At 36.2% G+C, this 15,738-nt stretch overlaps 1 protein-coding gene across 10 annotated transcripts in view; it reads right to left on the bottom strand.

The window, feature by feature from the left end:
* tcf7 (transcription factor 7) overlaps positions 1-15,738 on the bottom strand; it is a 60,405-nt gene that overhangs the window by 11,658 nt on the left and 33,009 nt on the right. For 5 of the 10 annotated variants that reach the window (XM_016555392.1, XM_016555395.1, XM_016555399.1 and 2 more), the window contains exons 5-9: positions 9,354-9,432; positions 6,656-6,742; positions 3,455-3,571; positions 1,751-1,804; positions 71-233 (exon numbers count right to left, since the gene is read on the bottom strand). In XM_016555392.1, coding sequence (XP_016410878.1) covers positions 71-233; positions 1,751-1,804; positions 3,455-3,571; positions 6,656-6,742; positions 9,354-9,432 — 500 coding nt within the window. The remainder of the gene's footprint in view (positions 1-70; positions 234-1,750; positions 1,805-3,454; positions 3,572-6,655; positions 6,743-9,353; positions 9,433-15,738) is intronic. The other 5 variants (XM_016555396.1, XM_016555402.1, XM_016555401.1 and 2 more) reach the window with 3 other exon arrangements.

Raw genomic sequence — 15,738 nt, 5'->3', positions numbered from 1 at the left:
CACACACACACACACACACACTCTCTCCCAGACAGTAATCCTGATCACAGATGAAGCGGATGGAACGCGCCCGTCGGCCCAGGATCTGGTTGATGGCAGCGCTCTCCTTCAGCGTGCACTCAGCGATGACTTTGGCCCGCATCTCCTTCATGTAGAGCATGAACGCGTTCAGCGGCTTCTTGATCACCGGCTTCTTGGGCTCCTTCTCGCGCTTCAACTCTGCATGAGATTTGCTGAGGTACGTGATGAAGAAGAAAGAGAAAAACACTTCATTATACAAATAACAATAGTTAATAACATGTTTGGATGGGCGTCCCATTACTCGAAATCAACAAAGGCACAAAGCCCATGTTTATCTCTCATCTATAATGATCATTTAAACCACTTATATACTCATTTCATTGATTAGTCACTTATATTATATTTTATATTATTTTCCCATTGTTGTCTTATGACTGTATGGTTTCAAGGGATATTTGTCTTCATGATAAGAGGGACGTTGTTGTGAAGCAGTAATTTTCCATTGCTACCGATCGTAGTATAATAACACTTGTTGCATTTGCGCTGGTCAGATGAAGTCTGAGAATTGAAACATACGCAACTACGGTTTTACGATAAACTCTGCTCCTTTGTTATCATCATCACTTGTCTCCTCTTCTGCTCTTCTCTGGCTTTCTCAGTCAACTTCTCGGCTGACAGAAGACCGTTAATACGGGTTTTGGGTATCAGACAAGACTTCGCTGACTGGGTTTCGGATGTGAGACAAATCTCGGAGCAGGATTCAGATCTGAAATTTTTTGACGTGGAGACTTGATCTAACATTTGATAGGAACAAGCATTTTCAACTGAAAACACTTCATATTAAACAAAAATACTGTATATTCAGTGCTGAGTAGTGACTGATTACATGTAATGTGGATTACGTAATCAGACTCCAAAAATTAAGTACTTGTAGTTATATTTTAAAATAATTGAAATCAGACTATAGTTACTTTATTAGGGATTACATGATTACATATTATTCTTATTAAAGCAATAAATGATTCTAATATCCTAATATCCAATCTTCCTTTCTAAAATAGCCTACGAGTTTTCCAGTCTTCTAGTTTTGTGGACATTCACACAAAGACCAGTCACTAGTCAGATGGATATAATTACACAAAAACTGAAATTTACAAAAATCATTTCCGTTTTAATAAGTTTTACTTAAACTTAAGTCATAAGTTTTCTCAACATTTCAACATTGCATCAACTACCGATGAACACATGAATTTATATTTAAATGATCAATTATTTTAAAATGATTTATTTTAATTTTACATTTTTATGATGTAATTAAATATTAGCTTTTCATTTTCAGTTCCTTCATGAACCCCAGTTTGGGAAACTTTTTAATGCACTTCATGTTGTTAATAAGAACAAATGTAATATATTTTCTTTTTCTTTGTACTTTTACATCAATATAGTACAAGATTATCTTATTTAAATCAATGTGATCAATGCATTAGGTCAAAAGTAATCTAAAAGTAATCAAAAAGTTGTCAGATTACCTAAAACGTGGAATGTAATGGATTACTTTACTATCTAGAATTTTTGAAATTCTACATTTTGTAAGTAATCTACCCAGCACTGGATATATTTCACACAAACAGAGGTATTTGAGGTATTATAATTAGTCCCACAGACATGGACAATTTATTATGAGAATCAGATTTGTGTCAAGTATTTCTATTCAGGGGTGCAAACTCACAAGGCAATTCCAGATCTCACAGGACCAAACAGAAGGTAATTTGCTCTAGAACTTCTAGAGAGGTTATGGAAGAAAAACACAGATTCAGATGGGATTAAAATCACAAAGTACGTCCTCCAGGAAAACTAGTCCCGTCCGAGTCAACTGTATTCAGACGTTGCATTTTTGGTGTTGAGACCAAAACGTGTGCACTTAAAAAAATGGCACAAACATAGAAATAAACTACTGGAATAATATTTGCGTGTGCTTAAATTTCAGAAAACTAACTTCAAGGGTTCAAGAGTTTCCAGGGGCCTCATTTATAAAAAGTTGCGTCCTAAATCTGTTCTAAGATCGTTTCTCAAAAATGCACAATTGCGATTGAGAGAAAACGTAAAACGAACATGCGCACAAAAACACATGCTCTCTTCCAGATGTGGCATTTATAAATCACAAATGATCTTGAAATGGTGCGCAGCTGACAGCTGTCAGATCTCCGCCTTGTAAACGCCCCCTAATTAATATCATTAGCATATAAAAGAGCATCAGTCAACGTCGAAAACAGTTGTTTGAGGATGGCGAGCAGCAGGAAAAAGAACTTTAGTGAGGCCAAAGTTGGGCTTTTATTTGTGTACACTCACAATAAAATAAAATAGCGTGCTTTAATTTGTAGCATCCAGAAAAATAAGGATGCCGTTTTAACTCTTGGTTCTTTTTAATTTATGGAGCGAATCACAGAAACACACCAAAACTAAGCATAGCTTACTTGCCTCAGTTTTTTTAAAATTTCGTTTTATTTAAGTCAAACATATTTCGTGTTTGTTTATTTAATTACATACAATTTTATTAAGTTTTTTCCGTTCACAAAAGTGCGGCAGATGCATGACGGCATGTCAAAACTCATGTTCTGTTTATGGTGATATTTGCACATTTATGACATTATTAATGCGTAATTTTAAAAATCTAATTTAGTTTTTTTTTAACATTCTAATCTTGTCTGTTAACTCTTAAACAATTATCCAGCATCTGATATATCTGTCAGGAAAATTAACCAAAATGCACATGCCTAATACTACTATTATTATTATTATTACTATTATTATCATCATCATGGCTGCACAATGAAAAGTGTGTACGTCTGCTCAGACCCTGACGTGGCTCTAAGCACTTTTCCACGCAAAGACTGTGTTTATAAATGTGACCCTGCAGAACAAAAGCAGTGTTAAGTCGCTGGGGTATATTTGTAGCAATAGCCAACAATACAATGTATGGGTCAAAATGATACATTTTTCTTTTATGCCAAAAATCATTAGGATATTAAGTAAAGATCATGTTCCATGAACATATTTAGTAAATTTCCTACCGTAAATATATCAAAACTTAATTTTTGATTAGTAATATGCATTGCTAAGAACTTCATTTGAACAACTTTAAAGATGATTTTCTCAATATTTAGATTTTTTTGCACCCTCAGATTCCAGATTTTCAAATAGGCCTAGATGTATCTCATCCAAACATTGTCCCATCCTAACAAACCATACAGCTTTCAGATAATGTATAAATCTCAATTTAAAAAATTGACCCTTGTGACTGGTTCTGTGGTCCAGGGTCACAAATATGAATGTTCCCGTGGCTTTGAGATCAAATTAGTGCATGCGCACGTTTTATAAATGAGGCCCCAGGTCTGTTCTGTGCACTATTCATTGAAAGCATCAGAGGACTTACGTGTAAATGCTCCTGTCGAACTGGTCGTGCTCGTGTTTGCCGGAGGGAGGCACTATCGCGGGGTGTGGGATGCCTGTAGGGTGCATGCCGGACTGAAGCATCAGAGAATGAGAGAACCTACACACACACACACACACACATAATAAAGGAAATCAAGAAACTTCCTGATAGATTTTTGTGTGTAACAGAGAATTCTGTGTTGTGTTTTGCAAAAAGTGTCGAGTCAAAGTCTGAGAATTAGCGTATGGTTTTGTAGATTTGGTGTGTGCTTCTGGTGTTTGAGTGTCAGCTTTCAGAAACTGTGTGACAAGTAAAGATTGTGTGTGCAAGCAGCTGAACAAAAAAACTGTAATGAAGCGTCAATGCGTCATGTGACCAGCAGCTGGCGCTCTATCTGCACCGCCGAAGCGCCGCAAGCACATACTGCAAAACACACACAACCCCGTTCTGCCCGAGGGAAAACAAGCACGCCGTCTGAAGCATTCAACACAAACTCAAATATCATTTCAAAGCCGACTCTACAGCAGCACTACTATTTGATGGGAAAGGACAGCAGAAAGGGTTCCAGCTCAACAAAGCGTCCCCACACACTCGCAGATCCAGACTCTGTTTTGGATTTGTGCCTTTGACACGAGAAGAATTGAACAAAGATGTGCGTCGTCTGTTGACATCCGAATGAAACCATCTCCACAGCTTGGATTTATTACTGCATGTATGCATATTAACATGATTTGTTCATCTAATTCGGGTTTTGGGTTACAAAGGAAGGATTTGATCACAGTTGACGTCTGATGGGAAAAGCCACAGCGATGGGTTGGTGCTTCACCCAATCCACTTTGAGACTGAGCTGACCAAACAAACAAACAAACAAACGGCTTGAAGAACACCCGAGAAGAGATTGAGTCGTACCCAATAGACGTCTGGGTTACTTTCTGACTGGACGTTATGTGAACCACAAGAAAGTACTTCAATATGAAAAAGGAACCAAAATATCATACAGCGTATGATCGGTCATTTCCACAGAGACCAGCTATTAACTTTCATGTTGTGTTGTGGGTACGACATTTGTGTCAAAATAAGCCCCTACTGGTTTCCATGCTCTATGACAAAAATCAACACTAAAGAGTCATGCAAAAATGTAATCTCTATTACAGCTTCTCAGAGACTTTATATATTTATGTATATATATCTTCTGTTCATCAAGGCTGCATTTATTTGATCAAAAATACAGAAAAAACTGTAATATTATAAAATATTTAAATAATGGTTTTCTGTTTTATTACACTTTATTTCTGTGATCAAAGCTGCATTTTCAGCATCATAACTCAGTGTCACATGATCCTTCAGAAATCTTTCTAATATGCCGATTTATTATCAGGATTCTTTGATGAATAAAATATTAAAAAGAACAGCATTTGTTCAAAATAGAAACCTTTTGTAACAATATACACTACTGTTCAAAAGTGTTTTTTTTTGGAAGAAATTAATACTTTTATTCAGCAAGGATGTATTAAATTGATAAAAAGTGATAGTAAAGGCTTACATTGTTTTCTAACTGAAGACTGGAGTAATGATGCTGAAAATTCAGCTTTGACCACAAGAATAAATTATATTTTAAAGTATATTAAAATAGAAAACCATTATTTTAATATTACATTTTTTTCTGTATTTTTGATCACATAAATTGAGCCTTTATGAGCATAAAAGACTTCTTTAAAAAACATTAAAAATCTTACTGATCCCAAACTTTTGCATGGCAGCATATAAAATCAGATTTTTACTAACTACAGTTTTCTGTTTTTTACCTGAATATTTGCTGTTATTCAAACGGCCGATATGAAAATCTGTCCAAGTGCATGGAAACCAAAAGGGGGCCGATTTGACTCCCAACACAATCGTAGTCACCAAAATGCATACAGTCTTTCCAAAACACACCTACGGGGTCAAAACCTTGCATGCACATTCATGACTCAATAAGAAAGAAATTCAAGAACAAACAAGTTTAACCAGTGTTTCAAGCTGTTTAAAATTGAATATGGGTCAAATTGACACACAGCACAATAGAAGAGTTCCTTAGTTTACATACCACTACTAGATCTAGCAACATAAGGACGATATATAATGTGCATCTGCATATTAATGCACGTTAGCTGTGCCTGCATTCACAGTATAGCATGATCTCTCGTAACTGTAATTAAAGCAGAGTTCCGGGTTTATTCAATTCAAGCTTCAATTCAATAACTCTCAGTTGAAAAACGGGGGGAAAATTGCATTAACTTAAGGCCTGTTCACACAAATAATGAGAGCTATAACAAGCAACATCACAGTAACATTGTTTATTGCAAGCGTGCTGCAGTTTTGTTGTCTTGAAACTTAACAGCTCAAGCTCTTTAAAGCAGGATGGATTCTGATTGGCTGGCAATGGACCTTTTTCACATTTCTGTGTTTCTCAGCAGCGGAAGTCGTCATAGTTGAGTTAACCTGAAGAGCGGTGAATGGGAGAAGTACCGCAAATGTATTTCTTGCATTCCCATTTGCTCAAACAGCAAAAGAAAAACTCCACGATAAGTGTTTTCATGACTTTCAATAAAAGGAAACAAATTTGAGAGAGACTGATAACGGCAGTCAGAAGAGAGAACGATGTCTCTCACATAGAAACACCCTCGCATTAGCCTTAACTAGTTTTTTTGTAATTTGATGCAAAGGTGATATAATACAAATTATAGTGTCATAAATGTTCATACATTTTTAAAAATATAAAAAACCTTCGAGGATTTACGATGCTGATGACTGTTAAACACATCAACACAGTCTTGTGAAAAGGGTCCATCTTTTTATCGTTCGTCAGAACCACTTAAACTTACACTTAGTGTGCAAAGTTATTTTCAATTTGTGACCCTGGAGCAGTGCATAAATCTGAATTTCGAAAAATTGACCCTTACGACTGGTTTTGTGCTCCAGGGTCACATGTTTCCACTCGAGTCACAACCATGTAAAACCACTATAATGCACTGCTTACAAGCTCAATGGACAAGTTTTAGCTGAATAAAGTCTGAATCAGAGCGATGCAGAGCTGAACCCGGAGCGGTCCTGTCAGCGTGGCTCAGTTTAGCAGTATTTGGGGTCGTGACCGTGAGCTCAGCGGCGACACACATACGGCTGAAGCGTCAGGTGAAGCACAGGTGAGGTCTGGTACTGTACCTGGGGAAGGAGGAGCTGCTCTGGAGGCTGGAGGAGAAGGACTGTCTGAAGCCGCAGGAGGGCAGAGGATAGACAGGCTGATTGGGCCTGCGGGTCGGGGGACAGAGTTAGAGCCCCCGGCGGTGGATTTGCTGAAGACTCAACTGCTTTCCAAACACTGAACACTGTGTTTGGGGCGGGGCTAACTGTTTGTCTGACCAATGGAGGCAGGAAACCTCTCTGAAAACAATTCTAGCAATGCACATGCTCAACTTTAATACTAGCGCTTTTTTGATCACGCAGGGCCGTAACTATACTTAACTAAAACTGAAAATAAAATTACAACTAATATATATATATATATACTTTAGCTAGTTGCAACATTTCTCATTTTAATTCAGTTGAACTTGATGCGCAAAAACAAATAAATAAATAAAAAAAAAATAATAAAAAATAAAAAATAAATTAAACAATGTTTAAATTGATATCATTAACTAAAACCATTAAAAAAATTATTTCAAATAAATATATATATATATATATATATATATACACACACTTATTCAAATGATGCACTCAAAAAATATTTCAGCCTAAATTTATGATTTATGTATTGGAATTGCATAGAAAATTTTCATCCATTTGGATAAAACGGTTTTAACAAACTTTTATTTTGTTGTATGTCAGGCACTCAAACAAATCAGGGCATGGTTTATTATGAACTATTTGCATCTGTTTGATTTTATTTCAATCATCAGATTTTCAAAATGCATTTATTCAAATCAGAATCAATCTGTTCATTGTGATACTCAAGTCATTAAATGCATGGGATTGAAACGAACTGGATTTATTGCTAATAAATACATAAACCTGGTTATTGAGTTTATATTAAAAAATCTGACCCATTTAATTTATGTACGATAAACAGATATGAATCAGATATGAGTCTATTTGTTTTTAGTGAATTAGTCATGTGTAATCCAAATTTACATTTACATTTATTAATTTAGCGGATGCTTTTATCCAAAGCGACTTACAATTGGGGAATACATCGATTCATCTTAAAGAGGCAAATAGACAGGAAGTGCTCAAAAGAGATGAGTTTTCAGCAAACGGATGCACAATTCATATGCAATTCAAAAACATCTTAAATTTAGGCCTAAATATTTATTGATTGTACTCTTGATGCTTGACGTTTGTTGTTACATTTCTAGGCTGGTCTGCTTCAGCGCTCGTCAATGTCCAAATGTTCCAGGTGACCAATCAAATCAAAGAAGGCGGGGCTTTACTGAAAAGCACGATCGTTTTCAAATCTTCACTTTACGGCAGTACAATGACTGGTGAACTATTCATGTTTCTTGACAGAAATGTTTCCAGGTGACAGCTTGCTTTCTCAGGCCTTGACAGACGTCAGGTTAACGGAGAACAAGACACCATCAACACCAACACACGGCTTCAATCACCAGATCCACACACACACACACACACCGACAGAATATATATATCCTCCGACACACTGCATGATGAAAACATCTGTCAGATCAATCTGACACTCACACAACATCAGCTGAGTTTCTCTCCAAATCAGCTCGCCAAGTTATCACACACACAAGACCATAGAGATTAACATCAGCAATGAACAATGTAATAACGGCACATGATGCAAGATATTAAAAAAGAAATATTTTGAAAAACAAAATGTTAAACTCATAAAGGAATAATGTTTTTTTTTTACATTACGAGACATATGAGTGCAACTAAAACATTGTCAAATTTAATAATCACCTTTTTAATCAAATAACAAAAAATGCTATCCCTTTAAATTTAAATCTCATCCTAACCTAAATATCATGATTTATATTTTAAAATCAGTAACTTAAAAAAAAAACAATTGCAATTAAACAAATAAAACTAAAACTGGAACACCAAGCGACACAAATTGATGGCACAGGTCATAAAAAAAACAAAAATAATAAAAACACAAAATTAGTAATTTGTTAAACTAAAATGTTCACAATGTAGACAAAGAAGCCTACATTAATTTGAATGTAATAACCTTTTAAAGTTTTGTGTCTATAAACATATTATATTCAGAGAGAATTAATATAATGTAAACATCGTTTCATTTATACTGTATATTACGTTCTGCCATAAGATTATAAACTATGAATATATTATAAGTTTCTACACTTTGTTCAATTTCTCATGCAATAACCGACTATGCAATGGCAAACTACAATATGAGCTCAAGATTGGAGAACATTATTGCGTTATGACCATTATATCAAATTATATATAATATTCAATTCCATTGCATTAAATAATAAAACTTTTTACACAAGTACAGTTATTACATTAAGTTGCTGCACACATACACTCTTAAAAATAAAGGTGCTTCACGATGCCATAGAAGAACCGTTTTTGTCTAAATGGTTCCATAAAGAACCTTTAACACCTGAAGAACCTTTCTGTTTCACTAAAGCTTCTTTGTGGCAAAAGAAGGTTCTTCAGATTATAAAAAGGTAAGAAAGAGATGGTTCCAAAAATGGTTCTTCTATGGCATCGCTGTGAAGAACCTTATAAGCAGCTTTATTTTTAAGACTGTAAATGTACAGTGACATACTGGGCCACTTCACATTTAAAGTCTTGTTTGGGATGCTCTCCTTCATCAGCAGATATGAGGAGAGATGTGTGCACTCTCGGACTTTAGATGTCTTACCAGTTCATGGACGGAGTGATCTGGCCTTGAGGCAGCGAGTAGAAACCGGAGATTTCCTGCGACTGATGCCTGTGAACACCTGTGAGACAGCGAGAGGAGGACGGCCGTTATTAACACGCTGGGAACCTGCCATTACACCAGCCTCGAACCCCGGCCAGACGGCCAGAGACAAAGAGCCCAGCGTCTTTTCCCGCACTTGCTGCTAATGAGTGTGACGCTGCACATGGAGCCAATGTGAAAGGTGATAGAAATTATTAAGAAATGCAGTTACCCTGAAAGCAAACCGAATATTCACAATTCAGCCATTAAACTCCAATACTGAGCCACCACTATTCTGAATATTTATTTATTTTCATAGACTGCCATTCAAAACCCCAGAGGAGATCAGAAAGATGATTTTACAGAGGAAGAGGAAGCCCAATGCGCTCAGACCCGTGTTACTTTAGTATCATTGAGATACTGTCTCATAGTTTGAATCTGTGTTTATTTTCATATTTTGTTTTCATTTTTATTTTAGTAAGTCAAAGTTTAATAATTTTATTGTTGTTTTTTTTTGTATCAGAAAGATTGTTTTTGTTTGTTTTTTAAAGAAGTCTCTTCTGCTCATCAAGGCTGCATTTATTTGATCAAAAATACAGAAAAAAGGTAATATTCAAGTCGAGTTTATTTGTATAACGCTTTTTATGATACAAATCGTTGCAAAGCAACTTTACAGCAAATTAAGTTTCTACAATATTTAGTGGTAGCTTATCAGTGGTGACTGTCAGTTAATGTACATATGGCAGAAATGTACGGAAAAATCAATTAAAGACGTAATCAAACAGACGATGTACACTATTAACAGCAATTATTATATGATGCAATCAAAATTTGGTAAATTTGGCATCATCTGATATTGTGAAATATTATTGCAATTTAAAATACTGGTTTTCTATTTTAATATACTTTAAAATATAATTGATTCTTGTGATCAAAGCTGTATTTCCAGCATCATTACTCCAGTCTTCAGTGTCACATGATCTTCAGAAATCAGTATAATATGCTGATTTATTATCAATGTTGGAAACAGTTGTGCTGCTTAATATTTGTTTGGAAACTGTGATACTTTTTTTTCCAGGATCCTTTGATGAATAAAAAGTACAAAAAAAAAACAGCTTTTATTTAAACTAAATAATATATGTTAATAAATATTTAAAAAAATAGTCTTTACAATATAGAACAAAACAACATTTTTATAGCCTAATCAAAATAATGTAATACAGCCTAATGTAATTTCCCCAAATTACATTTTATTTTTACCTAAATACATTTTCCCCTTATTTTTAATAGTTTAATTTCATTTCATTTGCAAAAAGCATGTCTAATCAATTGATTAAAAAAACAATGACAATTTAATAAATTATTATTATTATTATTATTAACAAAAATAGAGCCATATGATGCTTTATTTACAAATTAAATTATTTAATTAATTATAAGAATACATTTTTCTGGATTTATGATTTAATACACATTTATTATCAAAAACAGTGGTAATAAAATAAATGTATAAAACATTAACAATTAACATTTTAAAATGCAATCAAATGAAAATGTAATGATTCCTTTGATTTTTGGCGTTTATATTTAGGCTTACCGTTTAAATTAAAACATGGAAGAAAAATTGAGTGAGATCCTTGAAATGTTAAATTATTACATTATCATTTCTACTTTGAGAAGTACAGTCTACTGCACAACAGCAATGCATTTCTGACTTTTATTTTGGCGAGTTGCTGTGACGAGCTTGGCGTTTTAATGTGTATTTGACGGTAGTTTTTCTCAAAGGAAATTGTGAAATGCTGCTACTCATGTTCTCATATATTGAGACGCAGATGGGAAATTCTGTGCCATTCTGTGCATTATACTGTAAATGCCATTTTTATGACTGGATTCAGCATCATCAGAAATCACAGAGTCCTACTCTTGAGTGATTTTAGTTACACAACACAGTAAAGAGCATTCAGAAGCAGCATAACCTCTCTTATAGACTGCTCTTTCATATCTTCAGGACACTTTCAGTAATGATTAATCTAAGCATCAACAGATGTTTCTCCAAAAATGCCTTATTAGAAATGAGTCAGTAGCTGTCATACAGTAGGAGTGCAGAGCTGGAAAGCAGCTCATATTGAGATCTCGGACCTTCGATTGGCATTTTGGCAAATCTGAGCACACTTTGAGACACTGTTGAGACGTCTTCTAAAGCTCTAGAGGAGACGCAGATGAGATTACAGATTTAATTGCAATGCCGTCTGGTTTTCTTCTAAACGGCTTCATATTTTCAAGTAAATCTATGGCTTTATGACTGAATTTGCATGTGGTCTGCAGGTAAAACCATCTTGATGGCACTCTGTGATTTTATAATTGTGAAAACAGCAACGCATACAAAGTACTTAACCTGTGCTTTTCTGCAGGAAGTCATTTGTATGCAGCACCCCGCAGTTAAGAGCGACCCCGAGCAACCTGTGTTTGCTGAAGAATGCTGCATGATGACTGTAATTTGCATTTGCTCTGGGCCTGTTTGTGAAGCGAACCCTCAATAAACCTGCCATGCTGGAATGTGACCGAGTCGATGGGTTCTACCTGAGAACCTGCAGCTCACGCTTCTCTCCAAAACCTCAAGACAAAAGCTGATTTCTAAACGCATCTTATAGATCTTCTTGTGAACGTTTCATCCGTGTCTATGTTTCACAGTACTTGACAACATCATTTTTAATCAAAATGTCATAACTGGATCTTCTTATGTCTTCCGGTTTATCTCGACTTTAAGACAATTAAGCACAGCCTCAGCTCATTACTGTAATTTAGGAGTGTGAATTGCGTAATACTTCAATACTCGCGTGACAAGCGCGTATGCGAATGACGTCAGTAGGCTATAATCGATTATGGTCCATTACTGCATCGATATATTTAAAATATATTGTAAGACTTCATTTATGAATCATTGACAAATACAGTATATGAATTTCTTTCCATTTTAATTTTAACTCCTTTAATTCAAATTGCAATTCTGCATCATGTGTGAATCCTCTCTGATAGCACACGACCCCAGTTATTGGTCATGACTGCAAGTTAACATTTCTTATAATAACTCATTTTCAAAACAAGCCGTCAAAACATTCCCAGCGCAGCCGACAGAAGGTAAAATGAGCAATTCTTGATGGAAAACATGAACGGCAAACAGGCTGCCTTTAAAACAGTCTTTCAATATAAGACACGATCCACTGCGCGAAAGTGAAACCGATCAAACCGATGCCTGAGATGACTGGACCGCAAGCGCAGAGAAAACACCATCAAGATATCAAACAAAGTACAGTAAAACGTAAACCCTTCACATACAGTAAGTGTCAGAGGTTCAAACGTTCACGGTTCATGCTCCACCATGTACTTTACCTGGATGTACAGTCGTGACACATTTCAGACCCGTGTCAACATCGTCATGTGAGCGCGTCGGGTCACGGTGGTTGAGTCTGGCACAGTTCACTGACTTGCACACAATGAAGTGAGCTGACATGAGGACAGGTGTCTGACCACAGTCGAGCCCATCAACAGGCCTTAAAGGGGTCATGCACTGCCTCTGTTTTTTATTTTGTACTGTTCTCTGAGGTCCACTTATAATGTTAGCAAGATTTTTAGATCAAAAAACATTTTTTTTTTGAATAGGCGTGGCTATAGATGGATGCTGCTGTGATTTAGGTTAAATACGCATATAATACTCATATCAAACGATCTGTTTAAGAGACAAAGCAATAGTGAGCATGTAATAAAAGCAGTAACTCACACTTGTGTTGTGACATTACTGTCGGATCCAATATAGTCGGCACAGCTTTTAGTTTTTAATCTTTCTGAAAATCCCGCGTCAAATTGTACCTTGTTTGTAAACGAATCCGCTGTAAAATGAAGCGAACAAAGGACCACGTTCTTACTGACGCGGTCTGGATATTCATTAAAAATAAAGTTCATTCACTCTTTCCTAACGTTAGGATCAGAAGGATTTTCCACAGCTTGGCACTGCACAGCGTCTTGTTGTCTTCAGAGCATCTTTATCATTTGGGTTCTGCTTAGATCTGCGTTCGCCTCTCTCGTTATTTATGCTACATGTGCAAATCAGTGGCTGGGCTAAACAGGCAGCGATGTCGAATTGGTGGGCGGGGCTAAACAGAGTGATATATAATCGGTGGGCGGGGCTAAACAGGCAGCGATGTAGAATTGGTGGGCGGGGCTAAACAGAGTGATGTAGAATCGGTGGCCGGGGCTAAACAGAGTGATGTAGAATCGGTGGCCGGGGCTAAACAGAGTGATGTAGAATCGGTGGCCGGGGCTAAACAGAGTGATGTAGAATCGGTGGCCGGGGCTAAACAGAGTGATGTAGAATCGGTGGCCGGGGCTAAACAGAGTGATGTAGAATCGGTGGCCGGGGCTAAACAGAGTGATGTAGAATCGGTGGCCGGGGCTAAACAGATAGGGATGTAGAATCGGTGGGCGGGTCTAAACGGGGCTAAACAGGCAGTGATGTAGAATCGGTGGCCGGGGCTAAACAGGGAGTGATGTAGAATTGGTGGGTGGGGCTAAACAGGCAGTGATGTAGAATCGGTGGGCGGGGCTAAACAGGCAGTGCTGTAGAAGCAGCCGTTGATGATCTTCTGCAGAGGCAGTGTTTATCCACACTATTACATCATAGAGTAGAACACTATACAAACTGTCGTTTTGGCAGACTGCCTTCAATATAAGCTGATTTTAGACTAACGACAAAGTTTTGAGTTCTGAAACTTACAGGATGTTTTTATAATACAATGACCTATTATGTCAAAAGATCAAGGGAATTTTGGTTTCTCATTTCATGACCCCTTTAAACTACAGGCACTGGGAAATATGACAGCATCTGTCATTTCTACTCAATTTACTTTATCAACAATCAATTTCAAAGTTAAGTAGGTGCAATGAACTCATTGCTGTAGTAAAGATGGGTAATAACACTTGACTAGACGACTAGTCATCCAACAAATAAGGCCAGGTTTGCTTATGTGTTTTTGTGTTATCATATGAGATATATATGTCACATACTGTCAAAAAATGTATAGCCTGAATGCACTGTAAGTCGCTTTGGATAAAAGCGTCTGCTAAATGCATAAATTATTAAAATTAATTATTATATATCAGGCTTTTATGGCTCATATACAGTATTACGATATAATGAGAATTTGGAAGAAAAACAGCTTAGTTTTATTTAGAGAATCAAACTGAGCAAAAAAATGCAATTTGGTGCAGATGCTGATATTTTTATGGACAAAAAGTGATGAAATTCTGATGCTTGTAATCAATGAGATCTTTATAACAGTATAACAGATACTTACATAAAATGACATAAATATCAGTCGTCACTCTATATCTCCAATAATATGTCTCAGTAAGATGTTTAGTGCTTAGTTTGATGATCAAGGCCTTAGAAATTTGTGTATCAAACATGACATGAAGTATACTGTATACTAGGGCTGGGCGGTATGACAGTATATATCGTTACTGCGGAATAAAGTGTCTATCGTTAGACATTTTGCTATATCGTGTGTTCAGTGGTATGCAAACATATCTGCGTAACATAGTACTACTTAATAGTTATATACACCTTTGATGAACAAGGAAACATGCATGAATGAGAAAAAGAGTGGGACGCACTTGATAGAGTTAATAAGTGCAATAAGCAGTAAAAAAAAGAACTCAATGCGGTGCTCGCGCTGACTGACACACAAAGCACACACTCAGAAAGCGCCTCTCTCAGACAGCATGCGATCACGTGCAGAATGTTTAATAAAGTTATTAACTGCAATAAGCAGTGAAAAATAACTCAATCTGCTGCTCGCGCTGACTGACACACAGCCGAAGCGTGCGCACTGAAAGCCCCTCTCAGACAGCATGCGATCGCAAAAACAGATCTCTTTCATGCTTGAATGTTCAAATATGCACACAATTATGTCAAATTGCCCGTCGTGTGGAGTATTCACGTAAACAGTCGGCTGTGTGTTAAATAAACGTAAAGTTGGGTGAAAAACGGATGTGTATCAGTATATTGGATCCGTGCAGTTGGTCTCAAAGGGACAGCAGCCTTATTTACCTTCTGCTGTTTGTCATTATTAATGTTAATCACTCACTGCCAGTGTTGGGCAAGTTACTCTGAAAATGTAATCAAATTACTGATTACTGATTACTCCTTTTAAAAGTAATCACGTTACTTTATTTCAAAAGTAATTAGCAATTAGTTACATTACTAGTTATGTTACTTTTTTTCTAGAATACACGCTCCCGATAAATATTTGTTATTAAAGCATCAACATTCACAGAACACTGTTATTTT

This window comes from Sinocyclocheilus rhinocerous, unplaced genomic scaffold (assembly GCF_001515625.1).
Source record: "Sinocyclocheilus rhinocerous isolate Xijiao unplaced genomic scaffold, SAMN03320098_v1.1 scaffold1427, whole genome shotgun sequence".
In the NCBI taxonomy this organism is placed as follows: domain Eukaryota; kingdom Metazoa; phylum Chordata; class Actinopteri; order Cypriniformes; family Cyprinidae; genus Sinocyclocheilus; species Sinocyclocheilus rhinocerous.
Note: the sequence above shows the minus strand (reverse complement) of the source record. Positions and strands in the feature narration are given on the sequence as shown.